Consider the following 21,005-nt stretch of genomic DNA (forward strand, 5'->3'; position numbering starts at 1 on the left):
TTTATCATCTTCATCATGATCTTTGTCATCATTGTTAGCGTCATCATCTTTTCTTCATCATCATTGTCATTGTGGTCATGGCCATCTTCGTCGTCGTCATCTTCGTCATTGTCATCTTCGTGTTTGTCATCATTTTCGTCATCTTTGTCTTCATCATCATCATCTTCATCATCTTCGTCATTTTCGTCTTCATTGTCGTCATCTTCATCGTCATTGTCTTAGCCATCATCGATGTCTTCATCGTCATCATCAACGTTGTCGTCGTCATTGCCGTCAGTATTAGGGCTGTCCCGATACTATATTTTCACTTCCGATACGATACTGATATTTCAACCTTGAATATCGGCCGATACCGATATCGATCCGATATCAGCATGCTACAAATGAAACATACTTTCATTATTTATTCTGTAGTGTGGGGTGTTAAAAAAGGCAGCAACAAGTGATATTGCTCAAACAGAGAATAAGAGTCAAAAGTTGTATTGGCGAACATACCACTTATTATTAACAATTATTTTTTTAAAAACTGCGGAACAGAAAAAATAAATTAAAAACTAAATTAGGAGGCCGTGAACAATGACTCAAATAACTGTTAGTGCAAACAATTCAAAACAAATTAACAAGTTTACTGCTCGTATATTCTGAAAACAACTGAGAGCAGGAACAAAAAAACAAAACAATATTGTCAGCTAACTAAACTCGTGATGACCCTGACTCAGCCGTCTCCACTTTCTGCAGTCCGAGCATGATGTGGAGATTCTTTTTTCGCCGGACTAGAATGGACTGCTTTCTATCGGAGTGTTAATATCGGAGATTTAAGATGACGTCCGATATATAATCCGATATTACTTTTTTGGCTGATATCGGACCGATATCCGATATCAATATCGGATCGGGACAGCCCTAGTCAGTATCATTGCCATCATCATCTTCATCGTCGTTCCGTCCTTTTCCGTTGTCACTGGACCAACATCTTCATCAACAAAAAAGAAAGAAAAAGGAAAAAAAACAAAAACTACAGTCTGCGTCTCCATGTGAAGTTTGAGTCACTTGATGTATGACGGAACTGCTCACAGTATCCTTAATATGTCCTCACTCTGCCCCTTTATTACGTCACGCACACCATCGACTCTGGAGCTGAGCTGAGCCGACAGGAAAACACTCGTCAGTATATATATATATATATATATATATATATATATATATATATATATATATATATATATACATATATATGTATATATATATATATATTAAAAAAAAACAGCCGTTGAGGAACTGCAATGTGTGTTTGAGCTTCCCGCTATGTGATCGACATCACTAATGTGTATACTGGTGTAAATGATAAGTGATATATCATGAGCTGTTCAGGCAACAAACAAAAAAAGGCTCCTGAACCGTTTCCCATAACTCTGCATGAGGAGACAGTGCCCCCTTGTGGTTGAAGTGCATGAAACGCACCTGAAGCGGACGAACGTTGACGCCCACCTCACTTCCCTCAATGAAGGAGTCTCTGAGGGGGAAGTGCAAAGTGGATGCGGCCCCGTACAGGAAGTTGTGGTTGAGAGAATAACTGTCATTCCACAAAAGTAATAATAAAACACAGCTAAACCAGAAGTGGTGAAAGAACTGAAAGACAAGTTTGCCCACTTAGTCGTGCATGCCATCCTTAGAGTCCCATTTATTTCCAAAGTATGGAGGATCCATCATGCTTCAATACAAAAATATTCTAAATACTGTACAATGCTTCAAATTTGTGCAAAAATGTAAATAAAAACAATATTTACAATTCCAGTAAAACAGGACAAACGGAAACAAGTCTTCCTACAAAAAAAAAGCTCATTTTTCTCTCTCTCGGTCTCTTCAGCCGAGGTTTAACATTTTGAAATGTTAAATGCGAGTTCACGAGCCTCTGCCGAGGCCGAAGAGACACGGCGAACAAAGTCTTTTTACAGTTTGGTCCCAGTATTTTACGTAACAGCGTTTTAAAACGTGAGTCAGGTCGGGATCTCGGAAGAGACTGAAATGTGAATTTTAGGCGGAATTTGAGGTGAATTCACATGTAAACACTTTTTCTTTTTCTTTTTCTTTTTTTTTTTAACATTATTTACACTCAGATCATCAGATCATATTTTCAGAACTGAGATTACAAAGCTGGAATGTTTTTTTTTTTTGTCCTTCCAGTTTTGGTCCAGTGAGATGTGTGTCGCTCTACTCAGCTCGTCTGTCAGCAGCTGCACAGTCTTCACTTGATCTGCAGGAGCTTCATCTTGTTTCCTGAACACAGGGAGGGAGAGAGAAAAAACACACGTGGAGAGTCTGTGGAGAGTCGGATGACTCGCCGAGTCCCTGAGTGCGAGTGGTGGAGCTGGGAGCCAAACTCACCCAGGCCCTTCAGGAACTTGTTGACTCCGCTGGGCTCCGGCTCAGGATTGGAGTCCAGGTAATCGGCCACTCGCACCTCAAACAGACCTGAAACACAAGATTCGTGACTCACGGCGACGGCGACTCGCTCGTATGGTTCGCTGCGCTGGCGCTTGAATCGCGCTAACCCGTTTTTTCAGGGCGAGCGCACGTTGTGATTTATTCAATTTTGAGTCATGCGTCACCAGATTCCATCCATGTGCAAAAAACATCTGACTTCAATTTCATTTTTTCCCCCCCATTAAATTATGTTTCTCACAGGGTGGATTCATGCAGGTCTTCTTGTCGGCTGGAAAAAGTGCCGCCGTAATTGTCCAACTCTGCTTCTTCCTGCAGCTGCAACTTCCCGCAGCCTCAATTACCGCCACAAAAATCACTTCACGGGAACAAGCCACCCGCTCCTTTTTAGTCTTTTAAGAGGAGTTTCGAAAGCTCGCAGATACATGGAGAATTGAACTTGTGGTGGATCTTTATGTTCTTTACAGAAGAGGAAGAGGGAGAAGAAGAGAAGAGCAGAAGAAAAGGAAGAAGAAGAGGAGAAGAAAAGAAAAGGAAGAAGAAGAAAAGGAAAAAGAAGAAGACCTTTATTGATCCCTCAGTGGGGAAATTTGCATAATTACAGCAGCAAAAACTGTATAGTGCAAAAAGATCGGGAATTATTTTGAACTAAAGAAATGAGGCAATAAAAACATGGAGGTAGAGAAGGAGTTGCCCGAGCAGACATCATGACTCTTTGCTTGTTCAGTGTTTGCTTACCTCTTCCTCCGCTCTTCCGCAGCTCCTTGTCCTGGATGAAGCCCGCAAACATCTGCGTGTCCATGAAGAGCTGCAGGAACTGGCGCACGCCTCGCGACGGGTGAGACTTCCGGAAGCTGTCGCGCTGCAGCTCCCGGCTCCCGCCGGACGACTCGGTCATGTGCAGGGGGTAGTGGCCCACCAGCTCCACGAAGAAGCGCACGAAGCCCTCGGACACCAGGGAGCTGAGGTCGGCCCGCTGACCTGCGGCGGCCCGCAGAGAAGTGCAGTGAGCGCCAACCACCCGCAACAAAACCAAACTTGAGATTGCGTCTCGCAAACCTTCGCAGCCGTCTCGGTCGGCGTGGCTCAGGATGTCCTCCCGCTCCTCCAGGATCTGCTGCAGCGCCGCCTGCAGTTTGCTGGGCAGGATGCAGTCCTCGTCGCCCAGCTGGAGGCAGCAGAGTCAAAGTCAGAGCAAATGAAAGCCTTCAAAGAGTCAAAAACGCAGAGCACGACGGCGGCGACCACACTGGCTCGGTTAAAACATCATCACGCGCGTTGACAGGGAAGCCAAGCGGCGGCGTCAGCACCAAACCAGGAAGTTGACGCTAACGTCTGCTAACAGGAAGGCACTGACTCTGACTCTCTGATTGTTTTGCGTCTCCGAGAGGAATCCGTGTTTGCCTGGATTCTGTTCCGGCCTCGACAGGTGTGCAACAAAACAACAACTTTGTCACCCTCCAAACATTACACACACACACACACGAGGGGGACAAGTGCAGGCACGGCCACCGGGAGCCACACCTTCCATTCCCCGCAAACACGCCTCGCCTTTGTGTACACACCTGAACGACAAACTTGTCTGCGCACAGGTCCACGATGAGCACCTGGGAACAGAGGGAGGAGAGGGAGCAGTGAGGAGCAGTGAGGAGCAGTGAGGAGCAGTGAGTCCCTGCCAACACCTGCATGTAATGTGTTTAGCACAATGTGAAAATGTTTATTTAAATACAAAAAAAAAAATCTCAATGAAAGGTCCAATAATTTAACTTCTCCATGTTCTCCTAACTTCAGTTTTCAGAAATTGTGCGCAAACACACACACACTCAAGTCCATTTCCCCTTGCTCTGTAGCTCTGCCGTTTGTGATGTCACACAGGGCACCGATACCTTGGCCAGTGACCACACCCGCCCAGCCAGGTGTTGGCTCCGCCCCTCGAGGAGCACCTCCCTTTAGTTCCCTTCCAAACACGTGGAAGGATCAAAAAAAGCATCAATTTTAGCAGGAGGCTTCAAACACAGGGCTAAGTGTTGTTTTCTGGAGGTCTGGGAAGTTTTTGGAGGATTTAAAGTTGGTTCCAATGATCTTCAGTCAAACATGAGTGTAGAAGACTGGGAGCAGGCATGTCTCCTGGCCCACACTCAGTTTCAATGTTATCATTCTTAAGACTTATATCACACCTGTTCAATTATGCCAGTCGAGTCCTTATAATCCTGACTGTTGCATCAAATGTATGGAAGAAGTTGGTACCCAGTTGTCGAAAATTGAAGGTATTTTGGAAAGAGGTTCTTGATTTAATCTCCAAACTGACAGAAAGGAACATCCCAGTTGAAGCTACAACTGAAGTTACACACATGACACCCTGAGGATTTCAGAGTAACTGTAAACTTTACAGTAACAGTAAACTTCACAGTTACTGGGAAGAGGCAGAAATCAATTTGATTATGTTCCTTTACCCTGGAATTTGAACTAAGTGAACACACCTCTGGTCAATGCATTACAGAATTGCCATGTTAACTGGCCACTTGGAAAACTGACTTACATGGTAAAAGGGAAAACTGAGGACTTTTACAAGATGTGCTCTCCTTTGCTAACGTTCATGCATAACCTTAATGGGGGAAACGCCTGCACCTGGACAAGGACAGAAGCCACCGCCTTTATGACCTTGAAATGGCTTACAACTAATTTCATGTCTAGAGTGTTAGTATTGTGTAGTAGAAATAGAAATGAAGATGTTGACCAAACTCATGCATATTCAATGCATATTCAATGAATGAATGGGGGGTAAAAGGGTTTCCTGTTCTTTGACTGCTATATTGATATGTCTATGAATGTACGTTCATTAAAATGAAAAGTCATTAAAGAAAGTGTGGAAAAAAAGTTTGTTCCACCGCAGTCCAGTATGATATTAACGGTATAGAAAACAGTCCGTTATGACAAGGTGCAAAATAATTGATCCAAGTGAAAGAATGAACCCCCCCCCGCCCACTGACTGGCTGGAGGTCGGCCGGGGACACCCACCTCCTCGATGGGCAGCTCCAGCAGCTGCGGCAGGCAGGGTGCCAGCACGCCGATGAGGAAGGGGGTGGGCGAGCAGCTGACGTCCAGCATGCTGGCGGGCAGCACCGGGATGAAGGTGTGTTGCCAGGTGAAGGGGTAGAGCAGCGCCAGCACCGCGTGGCCGCACCGAGACAACACACTGCACACAGAGAGAGGGAGCGTCACATGACTTCTTCAACGGCCTGGCGGGTCTGCCTTTGAGAAGGCAACAAGACAAAGTGGATCCTCTCTGCACGCGAGCATCAGCTGCCGTGAGCCTGATGACTCTGCAGAGCGTCGCTGCTCACTTTCTACTCCTGTTTTTTCCCCCCCTGCGGATGGAAACGATGTTTCTGCTCTAATCTAAACCGGCTTTGGCGGAAAAAAAAAAATCAGGTTTTTGTTTGTCGTTGCTTTGTTTGTTTGGCGAGCGTCGATCGCAGCGGTGAGGCCGATCATCTAAGGTTGGTGACAGGAAGGAGTGGCAGTGAAACACCGACTCAGGCCGCTGTCAACGATGTCCACTTCCTCTTTTTCTAACATCTGACTTCCTCCTTTCTGGGAACAGAGAAGAACAGCAGCAGCTCTGAAGCTCGGGGGTAACCTGCGGACGTGTGTGTGTGTGTGTGTGGGAGGGGGGGGGCGAACGGGGGTGCGGGGGGCACAGGGCTCGCTGCCACTTCCCCCTCCTCACTACCTGCAAGAGGAAATGTCACAACACTGAGTGGCTGCTGGGTAATGAATCTGATAACTGGCTTCGTTTGGCCTTTTTAAATGGACCAATCCTATGTTACATCTTACATGTAATTTGGTCTAACCCTAACCCTAACCCTGTAAAATCTTCTGGCTCCAAAAAAAGACCTCGCGGACACGGACTTGATCCACGTCGCTGCGACTCTGCCGGAAGCAAAGCGGCATTTGTGCGACGCAGCGAGACGCAGTTTAATTAAGCGCCCCCTGCAGGGAGCCGGACAGTGACGCGTGAAAGCGTGCGGCGGCACCTGAGCTTGTCGGCGATGAAGATGACCCTCCTCTCCAGCAGGATGGAGGCGAAGACCTGCAGCAGCCTGCCGACGCTCAGGCACTGCAGCAGGCTGTCAAAGTCCACGTGCTCCAGCCGCGAGTCCACGGGCCGGCACAGCGTCAGCTCCTATTGGACGAGAGGACAGGCGGCGGAGTCGGTGGAGTCAGGGTGTGTTTGCACAGCAGGCTGGTCCACACCGGTGTGTCAGGTTTCTGTTGTGACGTCCTGGCAGTGGCAGTGTTGTTATTATTAATAGTATTACTCTTGTTATTAGGATTATCTGAAAACCATTTGAGGTTTAAGGTCTAATCAGTGAAACTGCTTCTTCAGGGGGGCAAACATGCAAAGCTGTGGCTTTCCACAATTTTGAGAATTAAAAGAAAAACGAAGGAATGAAGGGATTGATCTGCGTTCTAAATATTTCCAATTGGACTCCTATGACAAAAGTTAATGGTTTAATAATAAACAACTAGTTTTCAACCCCTCCGCGTGAAGCAACAGTGCAGATTTTGCTCTTGCGTCACAAAAAAAAGAGTTAATTTCCATCACAACTGATGTATATTTAAACATGTACAGTTGGCCCGACGTGAACTCATTAAAGCTGCATTGGCTCCCCGACTGTTTACACTGATTTCCTTCCACTCTGACTCACCCCGAGTCTGCAGGGGAAGAGCAGGGGGGTGGGGTGGGGGAGGGGGGGGGGTGCTACTGCTACTAATGAACGCTCGGTTTCCCCTGCTGGCTCGGGGTCGCTTACCTCGTTGCCAGAGCCGGGCAGGAAGCTCTTGACGGTGACCGTGCGTCCCGGCTCTGGAAACGGGGCCTCCATCACGCTGCGCATGAAGGTGTAGACCAGCGGCGGGGAGATCTCCCTCCGCCTCTCCACCTCCTCCAGAATCTGAGGACAAAACGCATCATCATCATCAGAGTTCAGCCGCGGCCTCTCTTCACCTGCGGGTTGAATTCACACTTCCTGTGACCGAGGGACGCTTTGGCAGCCGCGGGTGTGACGCAGCCGAGAGCATGCACGGAACATTTTTACTTTTTTCTTCTTCTTCTCCTTCTTTTTTTTTTTTGTAAAACACACCGAGGGATTGGCAGGGATTATCCGCCGGCACGGCCTCATTCCTTCCTCATAGACAGGAGGAGTTTAAAGAGGAGCAGCTCTCCAGCGCACTTCAAGGGGATTAAGCGCGTGAACTTTAGCAAATCCGCCTCCTCTCGTCGCTCGACGGAGGTTTCAGTGGCCTGTGTTGACGAGCCGCTTTTACCTTCGCAAACAGGTTGAAACAGCCCAGCTTGCTGACCACACAGTGCACCTCGGGCAGCCTCTTCCCCTTGCCGCTGGGCTGCGGGACGGACACACAGACAGACAGACAGACAGACAAGAGTTTCAGCCGTTATTGGGACATTTAAGAAGAAGAAAAAAAAACACTTGCAAAACACAGCTTATTTGTGCAAAGCATTGCTTTAAGATTTTTTCTTCTTCATGCTGGACTCGAGTTGCACAGCCGCCTCCATTGATCCATCCATCTTTTACAGCCACTTCCTCCTGCGCTCAGGGTTGCAGGGGTCTGCTGGAGCCTCTCCCAGCTGTCATAGTGCGAAGGCAGGGTGACACCCTGGACAAGTGGCCAGTTCATCGCAGGGCCACATTTAAAGACAAACAACCATTCGCTCTCACTGAGTTTCCAGTTCGCCTCACATGCATGTTTTTGGACTGTGGGAGGAGGCTGGAGAGCCTGGAGAGAGCTGGCAGAACACAGGGAGAACATGCAAACTCCACGCAGATAGACCCCGGGCCCGGAATCAAACCCACAACCTCCATGTTTGGAAGGCAACGAAAACGATGCGGTCTCAGGGGGCGGAGCCAGCACCTGGCTGGGGGTGTGGTCACTATCCTGCTCCAAACATTTCGGAGTGAACTTATACAAGGCTCAGGATTTCTCTTGAACTAATGTAGGTTAAAAAAAAAAACCTCCAAGGCGGAGATCAACCAAACCAACTGATGGTGGTTCGGGGGGGGGGTAACAGTCTGGGCCTAAGTTAGGTCTAAGCTGAGTTTCCATTCCCCCTTGAATTGCACAAAACCTAAATATTGCAATAAAAAAACTGACAATGGAAAAGTCTAAACTTCAAAATCCTCGAGAATTACGGCTTATGCGCTTCACACCATTCAGTGGAAACACCTGCAAATCGCAGTTGTACTGAAACGTCGCTTTTATTTTGTGAAAAACTCTAATTTAAACACGGCTATTTTCACCTAGTTGGCAGAGGTCATCCGCTCTGAGAACACAGACCTCGTGCCGTTGACGCACAGAAACCACAGCAACCCTGAACATACCATAACGTAAAAAAAACCCCACGCTCGTTGTACACGGAACGCAGCGATTTCAGCCACACGCAGCAGCGCTCGAACAGACGGAGGGGTTTGGAAGAGCCGCTGACGTCGCTGCTGCCATTTAGAAAGTGCTTCGCGAGGCTGTTGAACATGAACGCAAAAAGTAAAAAAACAAGACAGAGGTTGGGTTTGCGATCGCGATCGCCGCCGTCGGCACTCACCAGGATTTTGCGGCAGTAGCAGAACCAGCGGCTGCCGTCCTCTCCGGTCAGGACGAAGGAGAAGGTCTCGCTGTAAACAACAATTACAAACACGCGATTACCTCTAAAAAATTTACCACCGCCATCCTTAAAAAACGCAGCGGCCGCGTGGCACGGTTAAGGGTTGTTATTAAACTAGAGAAGAATGTCGGGAGACAGGACGGTGAGTCGTGATGCGGCCGTCAAATAGACCCACGGTCCGTGCTGTGTCGCTGTTTTGCCTTTCATCGTGAAAGGCAAAACCAAAGACGTCTGATGCCTTCAAACGCTTAATGAGATCAGCTGACACGCTAATTATCAGTGTGTGTGTGTGTGGGGGGGTGCGGCCGCTGCGATTGGTCCGCTGGCCGACAGCTGCCGACGCACACAAAGAGGAGGACTGCACGGGAGTAACAGCTGCGCGATGTCGACGGCAGACAAAACGTGATAAAAAAAAACAAAAAAACACTAAAGAAACGGACGGATGTTTGTTCGTGTCGAGCTTCTCTGGTCTCCCGGTGCAGCTCCTCACCTGGGCATGTGCGCGGAGGGTTTCCAGTCCAGGGAGTCCGGGAAGCAGAACTTGGGAATGACTCTGAGCTGGTCCTCGGCCTCTCTGGAGAGCCGAGACGACTTCTCGAACTGAAACACGGAGCGGTTGGGTTAGCAGCGGCTGCAACGGTTCTTCCACGCACGTTAGGACGCCAATCATGACAAAGTTCAACCCCCTCGTTTTCCAACCCCCGGACTCCGCAGTAGAAAATCTAGCTCTGCTCTATTCGGGCTCTACGGCCGCCGTTTCCGTCGGGGGGCCTCCGCTCACCATTTTCGGGAACTGCTGCGTGATTTCGGGAGAGTAGGCGTTTCCTTGAGGACTTTTCCTCAGCGACACCACCACGAAGATCTGGAAGAGCTGCTGCTGCTGCAGCTGGATCAGGTCCCTCTCCAGGGTGCGGTAGCCTGGCCGGCGCTTCAGCGTGGACTGGATGTAAACTGATCTCCTGGAGCCTGCCGGACACCACAACAGCAGAATTTATGCGGCGGCTCCTCCTGGGACGGGTCCCACCCCGGCGCAGCGAAGCAGCGGGAGGCACTTTTTCTATTATAAACGCACCCATTATGTCATACAGAGAGCGAGTGTGCAGTCGACTCGGATTACACAGTATCCATAACAATGGGCTCGGCTAGCGAGCGCTAAATGTCTAACAGATGCAGCGTTACGTAGCGTTGAGAAATCTGAAACATCTTTTTTCTCTCTGGATGTAATGACTGAGGGTTTTTCTTTTTTCCTGCGTTAAAAATAAACAACAGAATCCAATAATTAGGGGGTCTGGAGAGAAGTTACAGTACGCGCAGCTGCCTCGGGAGGGAATTTGTGCAATCAATCCCGACACGGATGTCTTCCAAGTGCTCCGTTGCGTTAGGAAGAACAGCGAGTAACGTGGGAAACGCCGCGACCGCCGGACGGAAAGAGTTTGTCCCGGCTGATGGAGGCAGACTTAGCACCAGCCTGTTGATTAGCCCTCAGCGCTAATGAGCTGATACTAGCACGGTTAATGCGGCGGATTACACAGACAGCGGCAAGCGTTCGCTTCTTGCGGGAGGGTAAAAAATTCATGCCGAGTCAGAGATAGAGAGTCAAGTCTCGATTGCACGACGCTGCCAGCGCTGCCGGGGTAATCCCTGCAGGGCAAACTGGAAGCTAGTTTTGCAACCCGTAGCTCCAGGCAGAGCTGCAGATGTGTTTATATTGAACATGAGCCGCTGCCTTGTGAGGAGATTAGGGAGCGAGATTCGAGCGAGCGCGACTCCCGGGGCCCTGCGGTCGCACCGAGAGCTCGACAGGCGTCTGACTCAGACCTGAGGTTCTATCATCATCGTCGTCGTCGTCATGCGTTCATTGGATTCGATTCTTAATTCGATAAAGCCAGTCGCCACTTTCGCTGGATTGCATTGTGGATTTCCCCCCCTCAGTCCGACCGTGTGACTGAACTTTAAAGGTTCAATCTGTCATTTTTTTCATCCCCTGGCCGCTTCAGTTGTTCAGAAACAGCCCCTAGCAGCCAGACTTTGTTGGACCTGCCTCATGTTTGCAATACATACATTGCTGCACACAAAAACAAGGCTTGCTGAGCCGACACCTGTATGGGGGGTGGGGGGAGTGGCCACTAAGCTGGAAAAGTGTTAATGCATCAGTTTTTGTGTGAGATCACAAAGGGGTGATTGCTTTTGCACACATTTTCTGCAAAGCATGAATTAAGGAAACGATGTACAGACAGACAGACAGACAGACAGACAGATAGATAGATAGATAGACAGACAGACAGACAGATAGAATGTTCATGATACCTTTGGTGCTGTCCTCGGGGTCGCTGTCCGTTCCGCTGTTCTCCTCTGGTGAAGTAAATGAGAGTAGAGAGAGAGACAGAGACAGAGAGTGAGAGTGAGAGAGGAATTGCAAACACTCAAGCCGCCATAATCAGATGCAGACAGTCGGCCTTTTGTTTCGTAATCAGCGGCAGCAGACGCTGCAGCTGGCCGAGCGTCTGCTGTCAAACTCGGGGTATTTCCACCTACAGGCTGCACTGCGTCTGGTTTGAAGTGTGGCTGGTGTTTGTGTGCGGGTGTGTGTGTGTGTGGGTGTGTGGGTGTGTGGGTGTGTTACCTCGGACCATGACTCCCTGGTTCTTGACTCTCTTCCTCCCCCGCTTGTCGTCGAAGATGGTCTCGATCTTGTTGACGTACTGCGCAGCAACACAAACACAGGTGGCCGCCGTGCCCGTCATCGCACCGCCGTTATAGAATCATGATTACAGGGGAGAAGTAATACGGCGACCGCTAAGTGCATGAGTGCGTGCTTTTTTCCCCCCCTCTCTCTCTCTCTCTCCCTCTCTCTCTCTCTTTTCCCTGGCGCTTTTTTCACATTCCTGCCATCTTCTGCCGGCTGCGCTGGAGAAAGCGGTTGTGTGTTTCAATCCGCCGAGCTGCCCGGAGCCTCCAACTTTTCAAACAGGAAGCCCCAAACTTATCTGGGAGGAGGCACCCGCAGTGCCGCCTGGCGGGAGAGCGGCGACTTTATCACCAAATACAGCCTCCGCTCCGCTGTCACGCAGATGCTTGATAGGGGTGTCTGTCGCCTTGGTCAATCACTTACTATCACACTCAAGCTTAACAGGCGACGCCTTCCGTTCCAAAAATACACCTGCGTGACGTTTTCGGGCCAAACCTGCCGGCGGACGCGGTCGAGCCAGTTTTCAACGCCGCTGCTCCTTTTTCTTTTCCCCTCCCAGAAATCCAGTTTTCACGCCGACCGTCCGTCCGACCGTCCGTCCGTCCGTCCGCCCGCCCGTCCGTACCTTCTCCAGCGTCCCCACGTCCTCCTCTGCCATCAGTCGGGCCTTTGGTCAAAGCTACAATTTGCCCTCGTCACAACTCTCATGAAGAGCGGAGAAGTGTCGCTCCCTGCCGCAGCCCTCCTCCTCCTCCTCCTCCTCCTCTTCCTCCTCCTCTTCTTCCTCTTCCCCCTCCCACCTCAGCGTCTTCTCCTTCCTGCTCAGCCAGTCTCCGCCCACATTTTTTTTTCATTCCAGCGCAACACGTGATTCATCTGTCAACAGGCTGCGTGTCGCCTCGCCGGTCCTTTGTGCAACACACACACACACACACACACACACACACACACACACACACACACACACACACACACACACACACACACACACACACACACACACACACACACACACACACACACACACACACACACACACACACACACACACACACACACACCTCGGCCCTGCTGCTGGCTGCTTTACCTGAGGCGTCCTCAGTATTTTCTGAGTGCTGGAGCGTCGCGGGGCGTGCGGGGCCGCCGGCGTCGCCCTGGCAGCCTCGGCAGCCGTCTGAGGTTTGCTGGTCGTCGCCGCCGCCACCGCTGCCGTTGAGAAGGTCTGGAAGCGTCTGCGCTCCACTTTGCCAGCGTAGCCTTGCAGCGTTTGGCGTTTATGAGGCTGCTGGAAGACACGGAGCGCTTGAAGTGATCTCTCGGCTCGTTTCACGGCCGCACATACAACCCCCCCCCCACGCCCGACACTTTATGTCTTCCCCTAAAAATCTCAGGTTGTAGGCTGGGATCATTTGCTTGGCTCACACGAGGTTGTTAAAAAAAAAAGAAAAAAAAAAGAAAACACGCCCCGGGCGAGAAGAGGGAGGGTAATAAACGCAACGGCTCCACTTTACCTTTGAAGGCCTTGAAATGGGGAGGCACATGGGGGAGAGTTTGACGGCTTCATAGGGGGTGTCCCTGGTCACCTCGCCTGAGGAGAGAGAGAGAGACAGGGAGGGAGAGAGAGAGAGACAGAGAGAGACAGAGAGAGATCGTTAGATAATATGAGCGAGAGGGAAGATAACAACAAGCTGCTTTTAAAAGACAAATGAGCCAAACGGAGCAAAGGATCTCGAAAGCAGCAGCATCTTTTCACTTGCTTGGTCTCTCTGGGGAAAAAAAGGTGCAGCAGCAGCGTCGGCGTCATGGCAGGAACAGAAGAGCGTCGGTGTGGTTGAGGTCAGAGCCGCAACGAAGCAGAGCAGAGACGCCGCCGACCGGCCGTCCGTCCGTCCGTCCGTCACCGTCCGCGCTACTTTCACCGGCGGCGGGAGGGCGAGCGGCGACGGGTTTAGTGAAGTTTAGTTTCGGCTTCCGCACGTCGAGAAATGAGGAAGGAGGAAAGAGGTGACGGACAGAGGGGAAGAGAGGCGGCGGACTGGAATTAACCAACAGCCACGGCCCTGTGAAAGGTTTTTGATGAGCACTGACTGCAGTCTGCCCTCACGTTTGGCCGTTCTATTGAAAAATATAGACCCACCGTCACCGAGCGAGAAATCACTACGACATCAAAATAACTTTACCTCCCTAGGCCCACTTCACGCCACCTGTTGCAAGAGGCGGACAACGGCAGAAGAAAACACTTGTTTGTTTGTTTTTTTGCACGATTATCATTTTGCGACAGCCTAAAACTCTGTCAAATCTATATTTAAATCCTCTACTGCAGGGGCTGGGCAAACTTTCTGACTGGTGAGGCCACAATGGGTTCTGAAATTTTAACAGAGGGGTCGGAGCAGCAGCAGATGGATGGAGTGTTTTGGTGAGCCAGGGATATGTAGAAAACATGTTGCTTTAATGTCAATGGAAAATGAACAAAAGCAAAGTTGCAACAACATCAGTGTCTTTGAAGGCCCTACGGTATTCAGCTCTTTATTGAAACGACTCTTAAAACACTGCAAAAGGGGATGGAATACTGCTATTTAATGACCTACTATTAATACCGTTTCTTCAAGTTATGCATATGGCCCCCGGGCCATAGTTTGCCCAGCCCTGCTCTACTCTCTCTCGATTATATGTCAATTTATAGCACTTTGTGAAAGCCACCGTGCTATCCTCTTTAAACCTTCAACATTATGCGTGCTTGAGAAGATGGATTCATGAATGGATGTCTTGCTGCTGGAGCTGCAGCTGGTCCAGTCAACAGAGGCGAGCAAACGTGACTCACAAACTTCTCCAAACTGCGCAACCTTCCCTGAGAAGTCTTTCCTTAGTGCTGCGTCCACTTGTGGAAAGTGAGCTGGTCGAGCTTCGGCGTTTGATGGAAAAACTGCCCCACCGTCTGTGCGATGCAATAAAATGAGTTCCAAATGAGCCTTTTTGAAGTATCTTCCATTCTGCCGAGTTAATGACTTCCTGCCTTTGTGCCTGCTGAACAAACCCAGCGTCTAAAAATACACCCGGGCGCAAACGCTGGGCATAATCGCAGTCTCTGTCTCTGTGAAGGCGGCGGCGGCGGATCTTTGACTTACACGCGATGTCTTCGTAAATATTGTCGTCCGAGTAGGCGTGGCAGAGGGCGGCGGGCTTGGCCCCGCCCCCCAGCTCGTCCGGCTTCACCGTCAGACGCGCCGCATCCTCGTACTCAAAGGACTTCCTGTGTGCGAGGGAGGGATGGAGAGAGGGGAGACGGTGAAAGGCGGGCGGCTGGCTGGCCTCCTGAAGATAGCCAACGCCAGCTATTGTTCGGGCCATTGTGGTGTGGGGACGTCCACCCACCACCACACTCTCACTCGCGCTCACGCCGACCTCCAACACATCGACAAAAGAGACAGGAAATGACTGAGTGACACGGCGGCGGCAATGCAAAAAGCCAGTGGAGCATTTTCACTGCTGCAGCTCGTCACTGACCCACTTCATGGACTGAATAGCTCCTCCTCCATAATATATATGTACGTGTGTGTGCCAAAAGTTTGTCTTTTTATCGTCTTTTCTTTCATTCTCATGGCTGTCCGCATTGCAGCGTGGCCCAGTTGGCAGCTGCAGCTCACTAATGGTTTCTCTCGTCTCCAGGATGACAAATCAGCTTCGGTCCATCCGGACGCACTGCTAACGCTTCACATTGGTGAGGTGCACTACCCGACAGTTCTCCATTCCGTTCGGACCCAGGAACGCACGCTGGAAAATAGCTGCGTCTGACATGAGTCAAGGAGGAACCTGCAGAGCTCTGCTAAGTGAGAGAGACGCCGTGGAGGGGACAACATATTGTAAAGAGCTCCGTTACACAGCAGTTGTGCAGCACAGTTGTGTTGCCGCTCCGGCTCAACGTGCATTTGCTCACAAACAGTTGTCTTGTTTGTCGAGCTTTGTTTGTTTTCGGCAGAGAGCCTGTGTGTGCGTGTGTGTGTGTGCGCGCGTGTGTGTGCGTGTGTGATGATGACCCCGGAGCTCATGGCCTTTTTAAGAAGTAGGCCACATGCAGACAATAGCAGACAATACTTGCTGGTGTCATGTGACATCACACTTGGACCCCAGCCAGCAATTACACAATTACAGGGTCCGCCTTAAATCTGCCCTAAAAACCCTCCACACACACACACACACACACACACACACACACACACACACACACACACACACACACACACACACACACACACACACACACACACACACACACACACACACACACACACACACACACACAGGGATTAATGGACGACGCAGTAAAAAAAAAAATGGTAATTGGCATTCTACTGAGATAAAAGAGCAACAAACAGATAAATCTATGAAATCCGCTGAAATTTAAAGTTTTCCGCACCCACCTGTTCTTTTTATGCCTGGACAGCCCATTGGCTGTGGGGCAGGGAGGTGGGGGGAAGCTGGGCGGCTGCCTGGGGGTCCTCCTGGCGGTGCCGCGGTGACCCTGCCGGGAGCCGCCGTCCCAGCCGGCCTCGAGCGGCACCGCATCGCTCCGGTCGGCGCCGCCGCGGTACTGGAAGGTCCGCTGGGGTTTGGGAGGAGGCTGAGCGGCCCCCGAGGAGTCCCGCCCCTTCTCCCACAGCAGCCGGTCCCCCTCCAGCTTCCGCCAGAAGCCCCGCGACGTGTAGAAGTTCCCGGCCGGCATGTTGTCCTCCGGCTCCTCGGCCGCCAGAGGACCAAGCTTCTCCACCGTCCTGACGTCCAACATCCGCTGCGACGTCTGGCCGTCGCCGGCCGCAAACTGCTCGCCGGCGGCGGCGGGCTCCACTTTGGGGGGTGCGAATCTCTGCGCCGTGAGTGGTTTGTTCCCCGGGGTGGCCGAGGAGAATTCAGTGGAGGGTTTCAGCAGCGGCTGGCAGCTCTCGTCTTTGGAAGGACTTTCCCAGAGGTCCAAGCTCTTGGCGTTGGTGAGGCGAGCTCTGGGGTAGTGGTCCCCCCGGGACCCTCCGCCGCCCAGCACGTCCCCGGACAGACTGCGGGACACAGCCGGAGGGTGAGCCTTCACGGCCTGCTGGCTGCGACCCTCCCACTGGGAGATCTTCTCCCGGATGTTGATGCGAGACGGGGAGCGTCCGGACGGGCGGCCCTGCCAGCCCGCGCCGCCCTCGCCGCCCCCTCGACCGCCCTGCTCCAGCCTCAGAGCCAGCATGTTGAGAGGGGGCAACGTGTCAGCTCGGCCTCACGTCTCCATCGCCGGCGGTGGAGGAAATCTCCTCGCGCAGAAGAAGGGGGGGGAAAAAAAAGAAGAAAAAAAAAACTCCAAATCTGTTGCCGTTCACTCCAGAAAAGAGGCGTTTAACCGGGTCCGAGTGTCTTCTTCACGTGCGTCTCTGTCTTCCCCACTTGTGGCTCCACCTGTAAAAAACCTTGAAAAAGAGAGGCAAGACACAGAAATGAGTCATCATTCCGTCAAAGGCCTTGGAAACAAGTGTGGACAGCCCACTGGTGGGGTCACAGGGGCAGCGAGGCAACACCTGAGGACACGCCTCCCTGTCGGAGGAGCAAGGCGAGCCTCTGCTTAGACCTGCAAAGAGTGGAGATGCCGGGAAGGAGAGAGCACAAGGTCGGCTCCTCAACAAAATGAATCCAATTTAAAAAAAAAAAAAAAAAAAAGAAAAAGAAAGGAAAAAGGAAGAAAAGAAAGGACGGGACCAAGTTGACCGCAGACATTTTGCTGCCGTGTGTCTCTGCCGCCTGTGGCCCCGAGGGGAATTCTGTCAGCTGCGGAGCCGTCTCCCTAACCACACAGCGGGCCGGGCATGAAACGCCACTGATACAGCAAAACATCCAATCCAATCCAATTCGGTCCGCTTGCAAAATTGCCTTCAGACTGTAAGAAGAACAGGCTTTTTAAGTGGTTTGAACGAGCTTGAGAAACAAGTGAACTCCAATCTCCAGGCACCCACACTGACGGTTATGCGCGCCATGGAAAATATTTCAGCCGCTCCAATCAGGAGCAGGAGCTCCTCTGTCGGGAGGCCCGGATGAAAACACAAGGTTGACACATCTGCTAACTGTGACCAACTGATGAAATGAACCCATCCATTCATCATCTGTCCCTGTTTATCCTGCTCACGAGTTTGCAGGGGGGGGGGGAGTCAGCAGTCATCATCATCATCATCAATCAACCAAACCTTCATTTTAGCTTCCGAACACAACAACTGCACATCCAAACAATAATTGGAGGGGGGGGGGGGAGTAAAGTCGACCACGGACAAAGCTGTCAATCCCTAGCAGACAAAACAACCACCCGCTAATTCACACCTAGTGGCAAATTAAACAAACCTGCGTGGTTTTCCAGAGGGAATCAAGCACACGGCAGGGAGAAAAAGCAAAAGTCTAAAATTTTCTGCAGGAAAAATCAACACAACAAGCGACGTTAAAACTAAGTTAATTCATGTTCTTCTTGGGATACTGCGTTCCACAAAGCAGACTTCCACTGGCACTGCTCCTATTGTGTCGTGCAATAATCTCAACATCACTGGCGTGGTCCCAAATCGCCTTTTCCTCTTTTTCTTCAACTACTGCAAACAAGGAGAAAAACCATGAATATTTACCTCTCACAAACCCAGCGCACCACCACGGCAGGCGGTTTGACAGCCGGCTAAGAACAGACCAACGTTAGCCGGCAGCACGCACCGTAAAGCCACTGGTCCACGCGTGCCATTCGGAAGACACCTTTGACTCATCCGACATCCGATAAACTCAGAGCCTCGGACGAGACCACATCCACTCTGAGTCTGACTCACATTCCCTGAGTCGGCATCAATGCGGTCAGTGTGCAGCAGCTCCTGGCCCGCTGGAACCAAACCATTTGGACACGTTGCACATCGGGGACACGGAGCTGGGAGCGCGCGGAGCAGGGGAGACATGGTAAAATTCCACTGCTCGCGATCATAATAACTTCATGAGCGGCATTCCAGCGGAGCTGTGCAAGAGAGGGAGGGCTTGGGGTGGGGGTGGGGGTGGGGGTGGGGGCGTGGGGGGATAAATTAAACCAAGAGACAGTCGGTCAGCCGCTCTCGCAAAGCGACGCCCTCACTCAGTTTGACCCAAATAGACCTCTGCACACCCTGGAATCCGGCTCACTTGTTCTTCCCAGAGCCAGAGCCCGCAGTGACAATGCAACTAGCAAAGCGACCCACTTGCGCTATTTGTCTGCGCGCGGTATGCTGCACAGGAAGGCACGAGTTGGCTTTCCTGAGCTGCAGGAAAAGGGATCAGTCGGACTGTCCATAATTATGGCGTCGGCCGCTTTTACACACAGTTACAACAAGGCGGCTGTAAGTCATGTTTAGCCAATCCAACTGACACAGCGGCATCGTCGACACCCCTCGTCTCCAATTATGAAGCAACTGCTACATTTAAAGTCATTCCCCTCCCGAGCTTTGACAAGACGGATGTCTGTGTTTTTGCACAGCCAGGTGAGCGGCGTGCTGTCACGGCAGGTGACGGCGGCAGCCGGCGAGTCAAAGCGGGCCTGCCAGCTGTGTTCAAGGAGCAGGAGAAGGCAGTGAAACTCTCTGACTCACCTCAGTAGAAACCAGACAGGAGGGCCAACGAACAGAGGTACCCCGTCATCACTTGGCAGCTAAATTAAAGCTAATTGCACCTTGAGAAACCACAACAGCACGCCCTCCGCAAAGGAGTCCGGCATGACACGACATGTTGTAGGTGAGGCGCAGGGCGGCTGAGGTGCGCCGTCAACGGTGCAGATTACAGCTAGAATAACAGAAAAATATCAAGAAAGAGCGGCGAAACCCGTGGAGACGGCTTCTTTCAAAAGAACTAATCCATCAGCCGCCGTCACAACGGCTCATTCGCATTCAGACAGTCATGCTGACAAAATGAAAAGAACGTCTCCATGAAATCAGCCCAAAAAGCAACTGTAAAAGACTTGAAAGCAAAAAAAGCAAAAAAAAAAATCATGTAAATTCACTCCCTGGAGTTACTTGCGATTTGTGGGTTTCCCCTCTGCAGGGTTTGGGAGAGGCAGTAAGTGCCTGCAGGAGTTTGATGAAATTTACACCTCAAACGTTTTTCAGCCAGAGTGAGTTTTTAATAAATTCTGCTGTTTTCCCCCCCAATGCTTGCCAGCACATCCAAAAATAAATAAATAAATAAAAACATGCAAATGCTGATTCTCTATGCAAAATAGGAAGATTGCTGGCAGTGCTGAACTTTAGTCTCACCAGAGCATCCAGCCTGGTGAATGGAGAACACATTTCTCCCTTCAAATTGTTTTCTCTTCTAATTTTGACAAGAGAACTGGCCAAGCAAAAAAAAGAAAAGAAAAGAAAAGAAAGAAAAAAAAAAGGGGGGGGGGGGTCCTTATTACGAAAACGCACAATTTCCAAACTTGCTCAGCTCAATTACGTCAACAACGTTTAGTCATTCACATCCACGGAACAACGACCAAGTCCCCGAAAATACGAAATACGCCTGGCTGGATCTGACATCAAGAAGTCCTCGCCATAATGTGAAATGTAAATACTACTACCGTTCATCTCCAGGAAAGTTTGCGTCGACTTGTCACACTGGGAGCAGATCCATTATTGCGCAAACACACGGAGGGACAGAGAAAACAACGGGCTGTTATTGGGTTTGTGTTCATTCAGCGAGCCGAGAGAAACAACCGACTAACTACTTTTCCGAAGGGCACGCAAGTATCTAAAGGGAGAAGTTGGAGAAGTTGTGTGAATGAGAAAGTGTGTTGTGTGTGTGTGTGTGTTTTTTGTTTGTTTGTTTTGTTTTGTTTTTTGCGAACCGCTTACCTCTCGCTGTACCGACATTCACTCCGTGTCCTCTTTTTCCCTCGGTACAATTATAAAAACAGGAGTAAAATCCCAACTCGGTCCGCCGCGCATCGTCCAAACCGGGAGGAGAAGTTGGCTAGCGGCGTGAGAAATACACAAGCTAGCGCCGCCGCGCGCAGGAAGTTATCCGTGTCTTAAATAAATAAATAAATAAAGTCTGAGGGTTAAAGAGGATAAAACGTTTCCCCGCACTGAACACAATGGTATAACAATAAATAAATAAATAAACGGCCACAGACAAGAGGAGAAGTCACGCACAATGCTCCTCGCCCTCCTTCTCGGGACAATCACGATCAAGTTG

The 21,005-nt window shown here is 50.5% G+C and overlaps 1 protein-coding gene across 2 annotated transcripts; it reads right to left on the reverse strand.

Annotated features, from left to right (window-relative positions):
- Positions 1 to 1,650: 1,650 nt before the first annotated feature.
- dennd2c (DENN/MADD domain containing 2C) lies at positions 1,651 to 21,005 on the reverse strand. Of its 2 annotated transcripts, none has more exons than XM_076026547.1 (19): positions 20,663 to 21,005; positions 16,232 to 17,254; positions 14,939 to 15,063; positions 13,325 to 13,401; positions 12,901 to 13,095; positions 11,748 to 11,826; positions 11,432 to 11,476; positions 9,906 to 10,090; positions 9,615 to 9,724; positions 9,065 to 9,134; positions 7,774 to 7,851; positions 7,260 to 7,400; positions 6,480 to 6,628; positions 5,461 to 5,638; positions 4,008 to 4,049; positions 3,502 to 3,610; positions 3,181 to 3,423; positions 2,386 to 2,472; positions 1,651 to 2,277 (listed from the first exon to the last, which is right to left on the reverse strand). In XM_076026547.1, the coding sequence occupies exons 2-19, from the start codon at positions 17,035 to 17,037 to the stop codon at positions 2,246 to 2,248; spliced, it is 2,751 nt and encodes a 916-aa protein (XP_075882662.1). In that variant the 5' UTR covers positions 17,038 to 17,254; positions 20,663 to 21,005; the 3' UTR covers positions 1,651 to 2,245. The 2 variants fall into 2 exon arrangements, with proteins under 2 accessions (XP_075882662.1, XP_075882660.1); XM_076026545.1 differs by having other exon boundaries at positions 12,901 to 13,098.

This window comes from Nelusetta ayraudi, unplaced genomic scaffold (assembly GCF_046127955.1).
Source record: "Nelusetta ayraudi isolate G7.1 ecotype Tasmania unplaced genomic scaffold, CSIRO-AGI_Nayr_v1 ptg000019l, whole genome shotgun sequence".
NCBI lineage: Eukaryota > Metazoa > Chordata > Actinopteri > Tetraodontiformes > Monacanthidae > Nelusetta > Nelusetta ayraudi.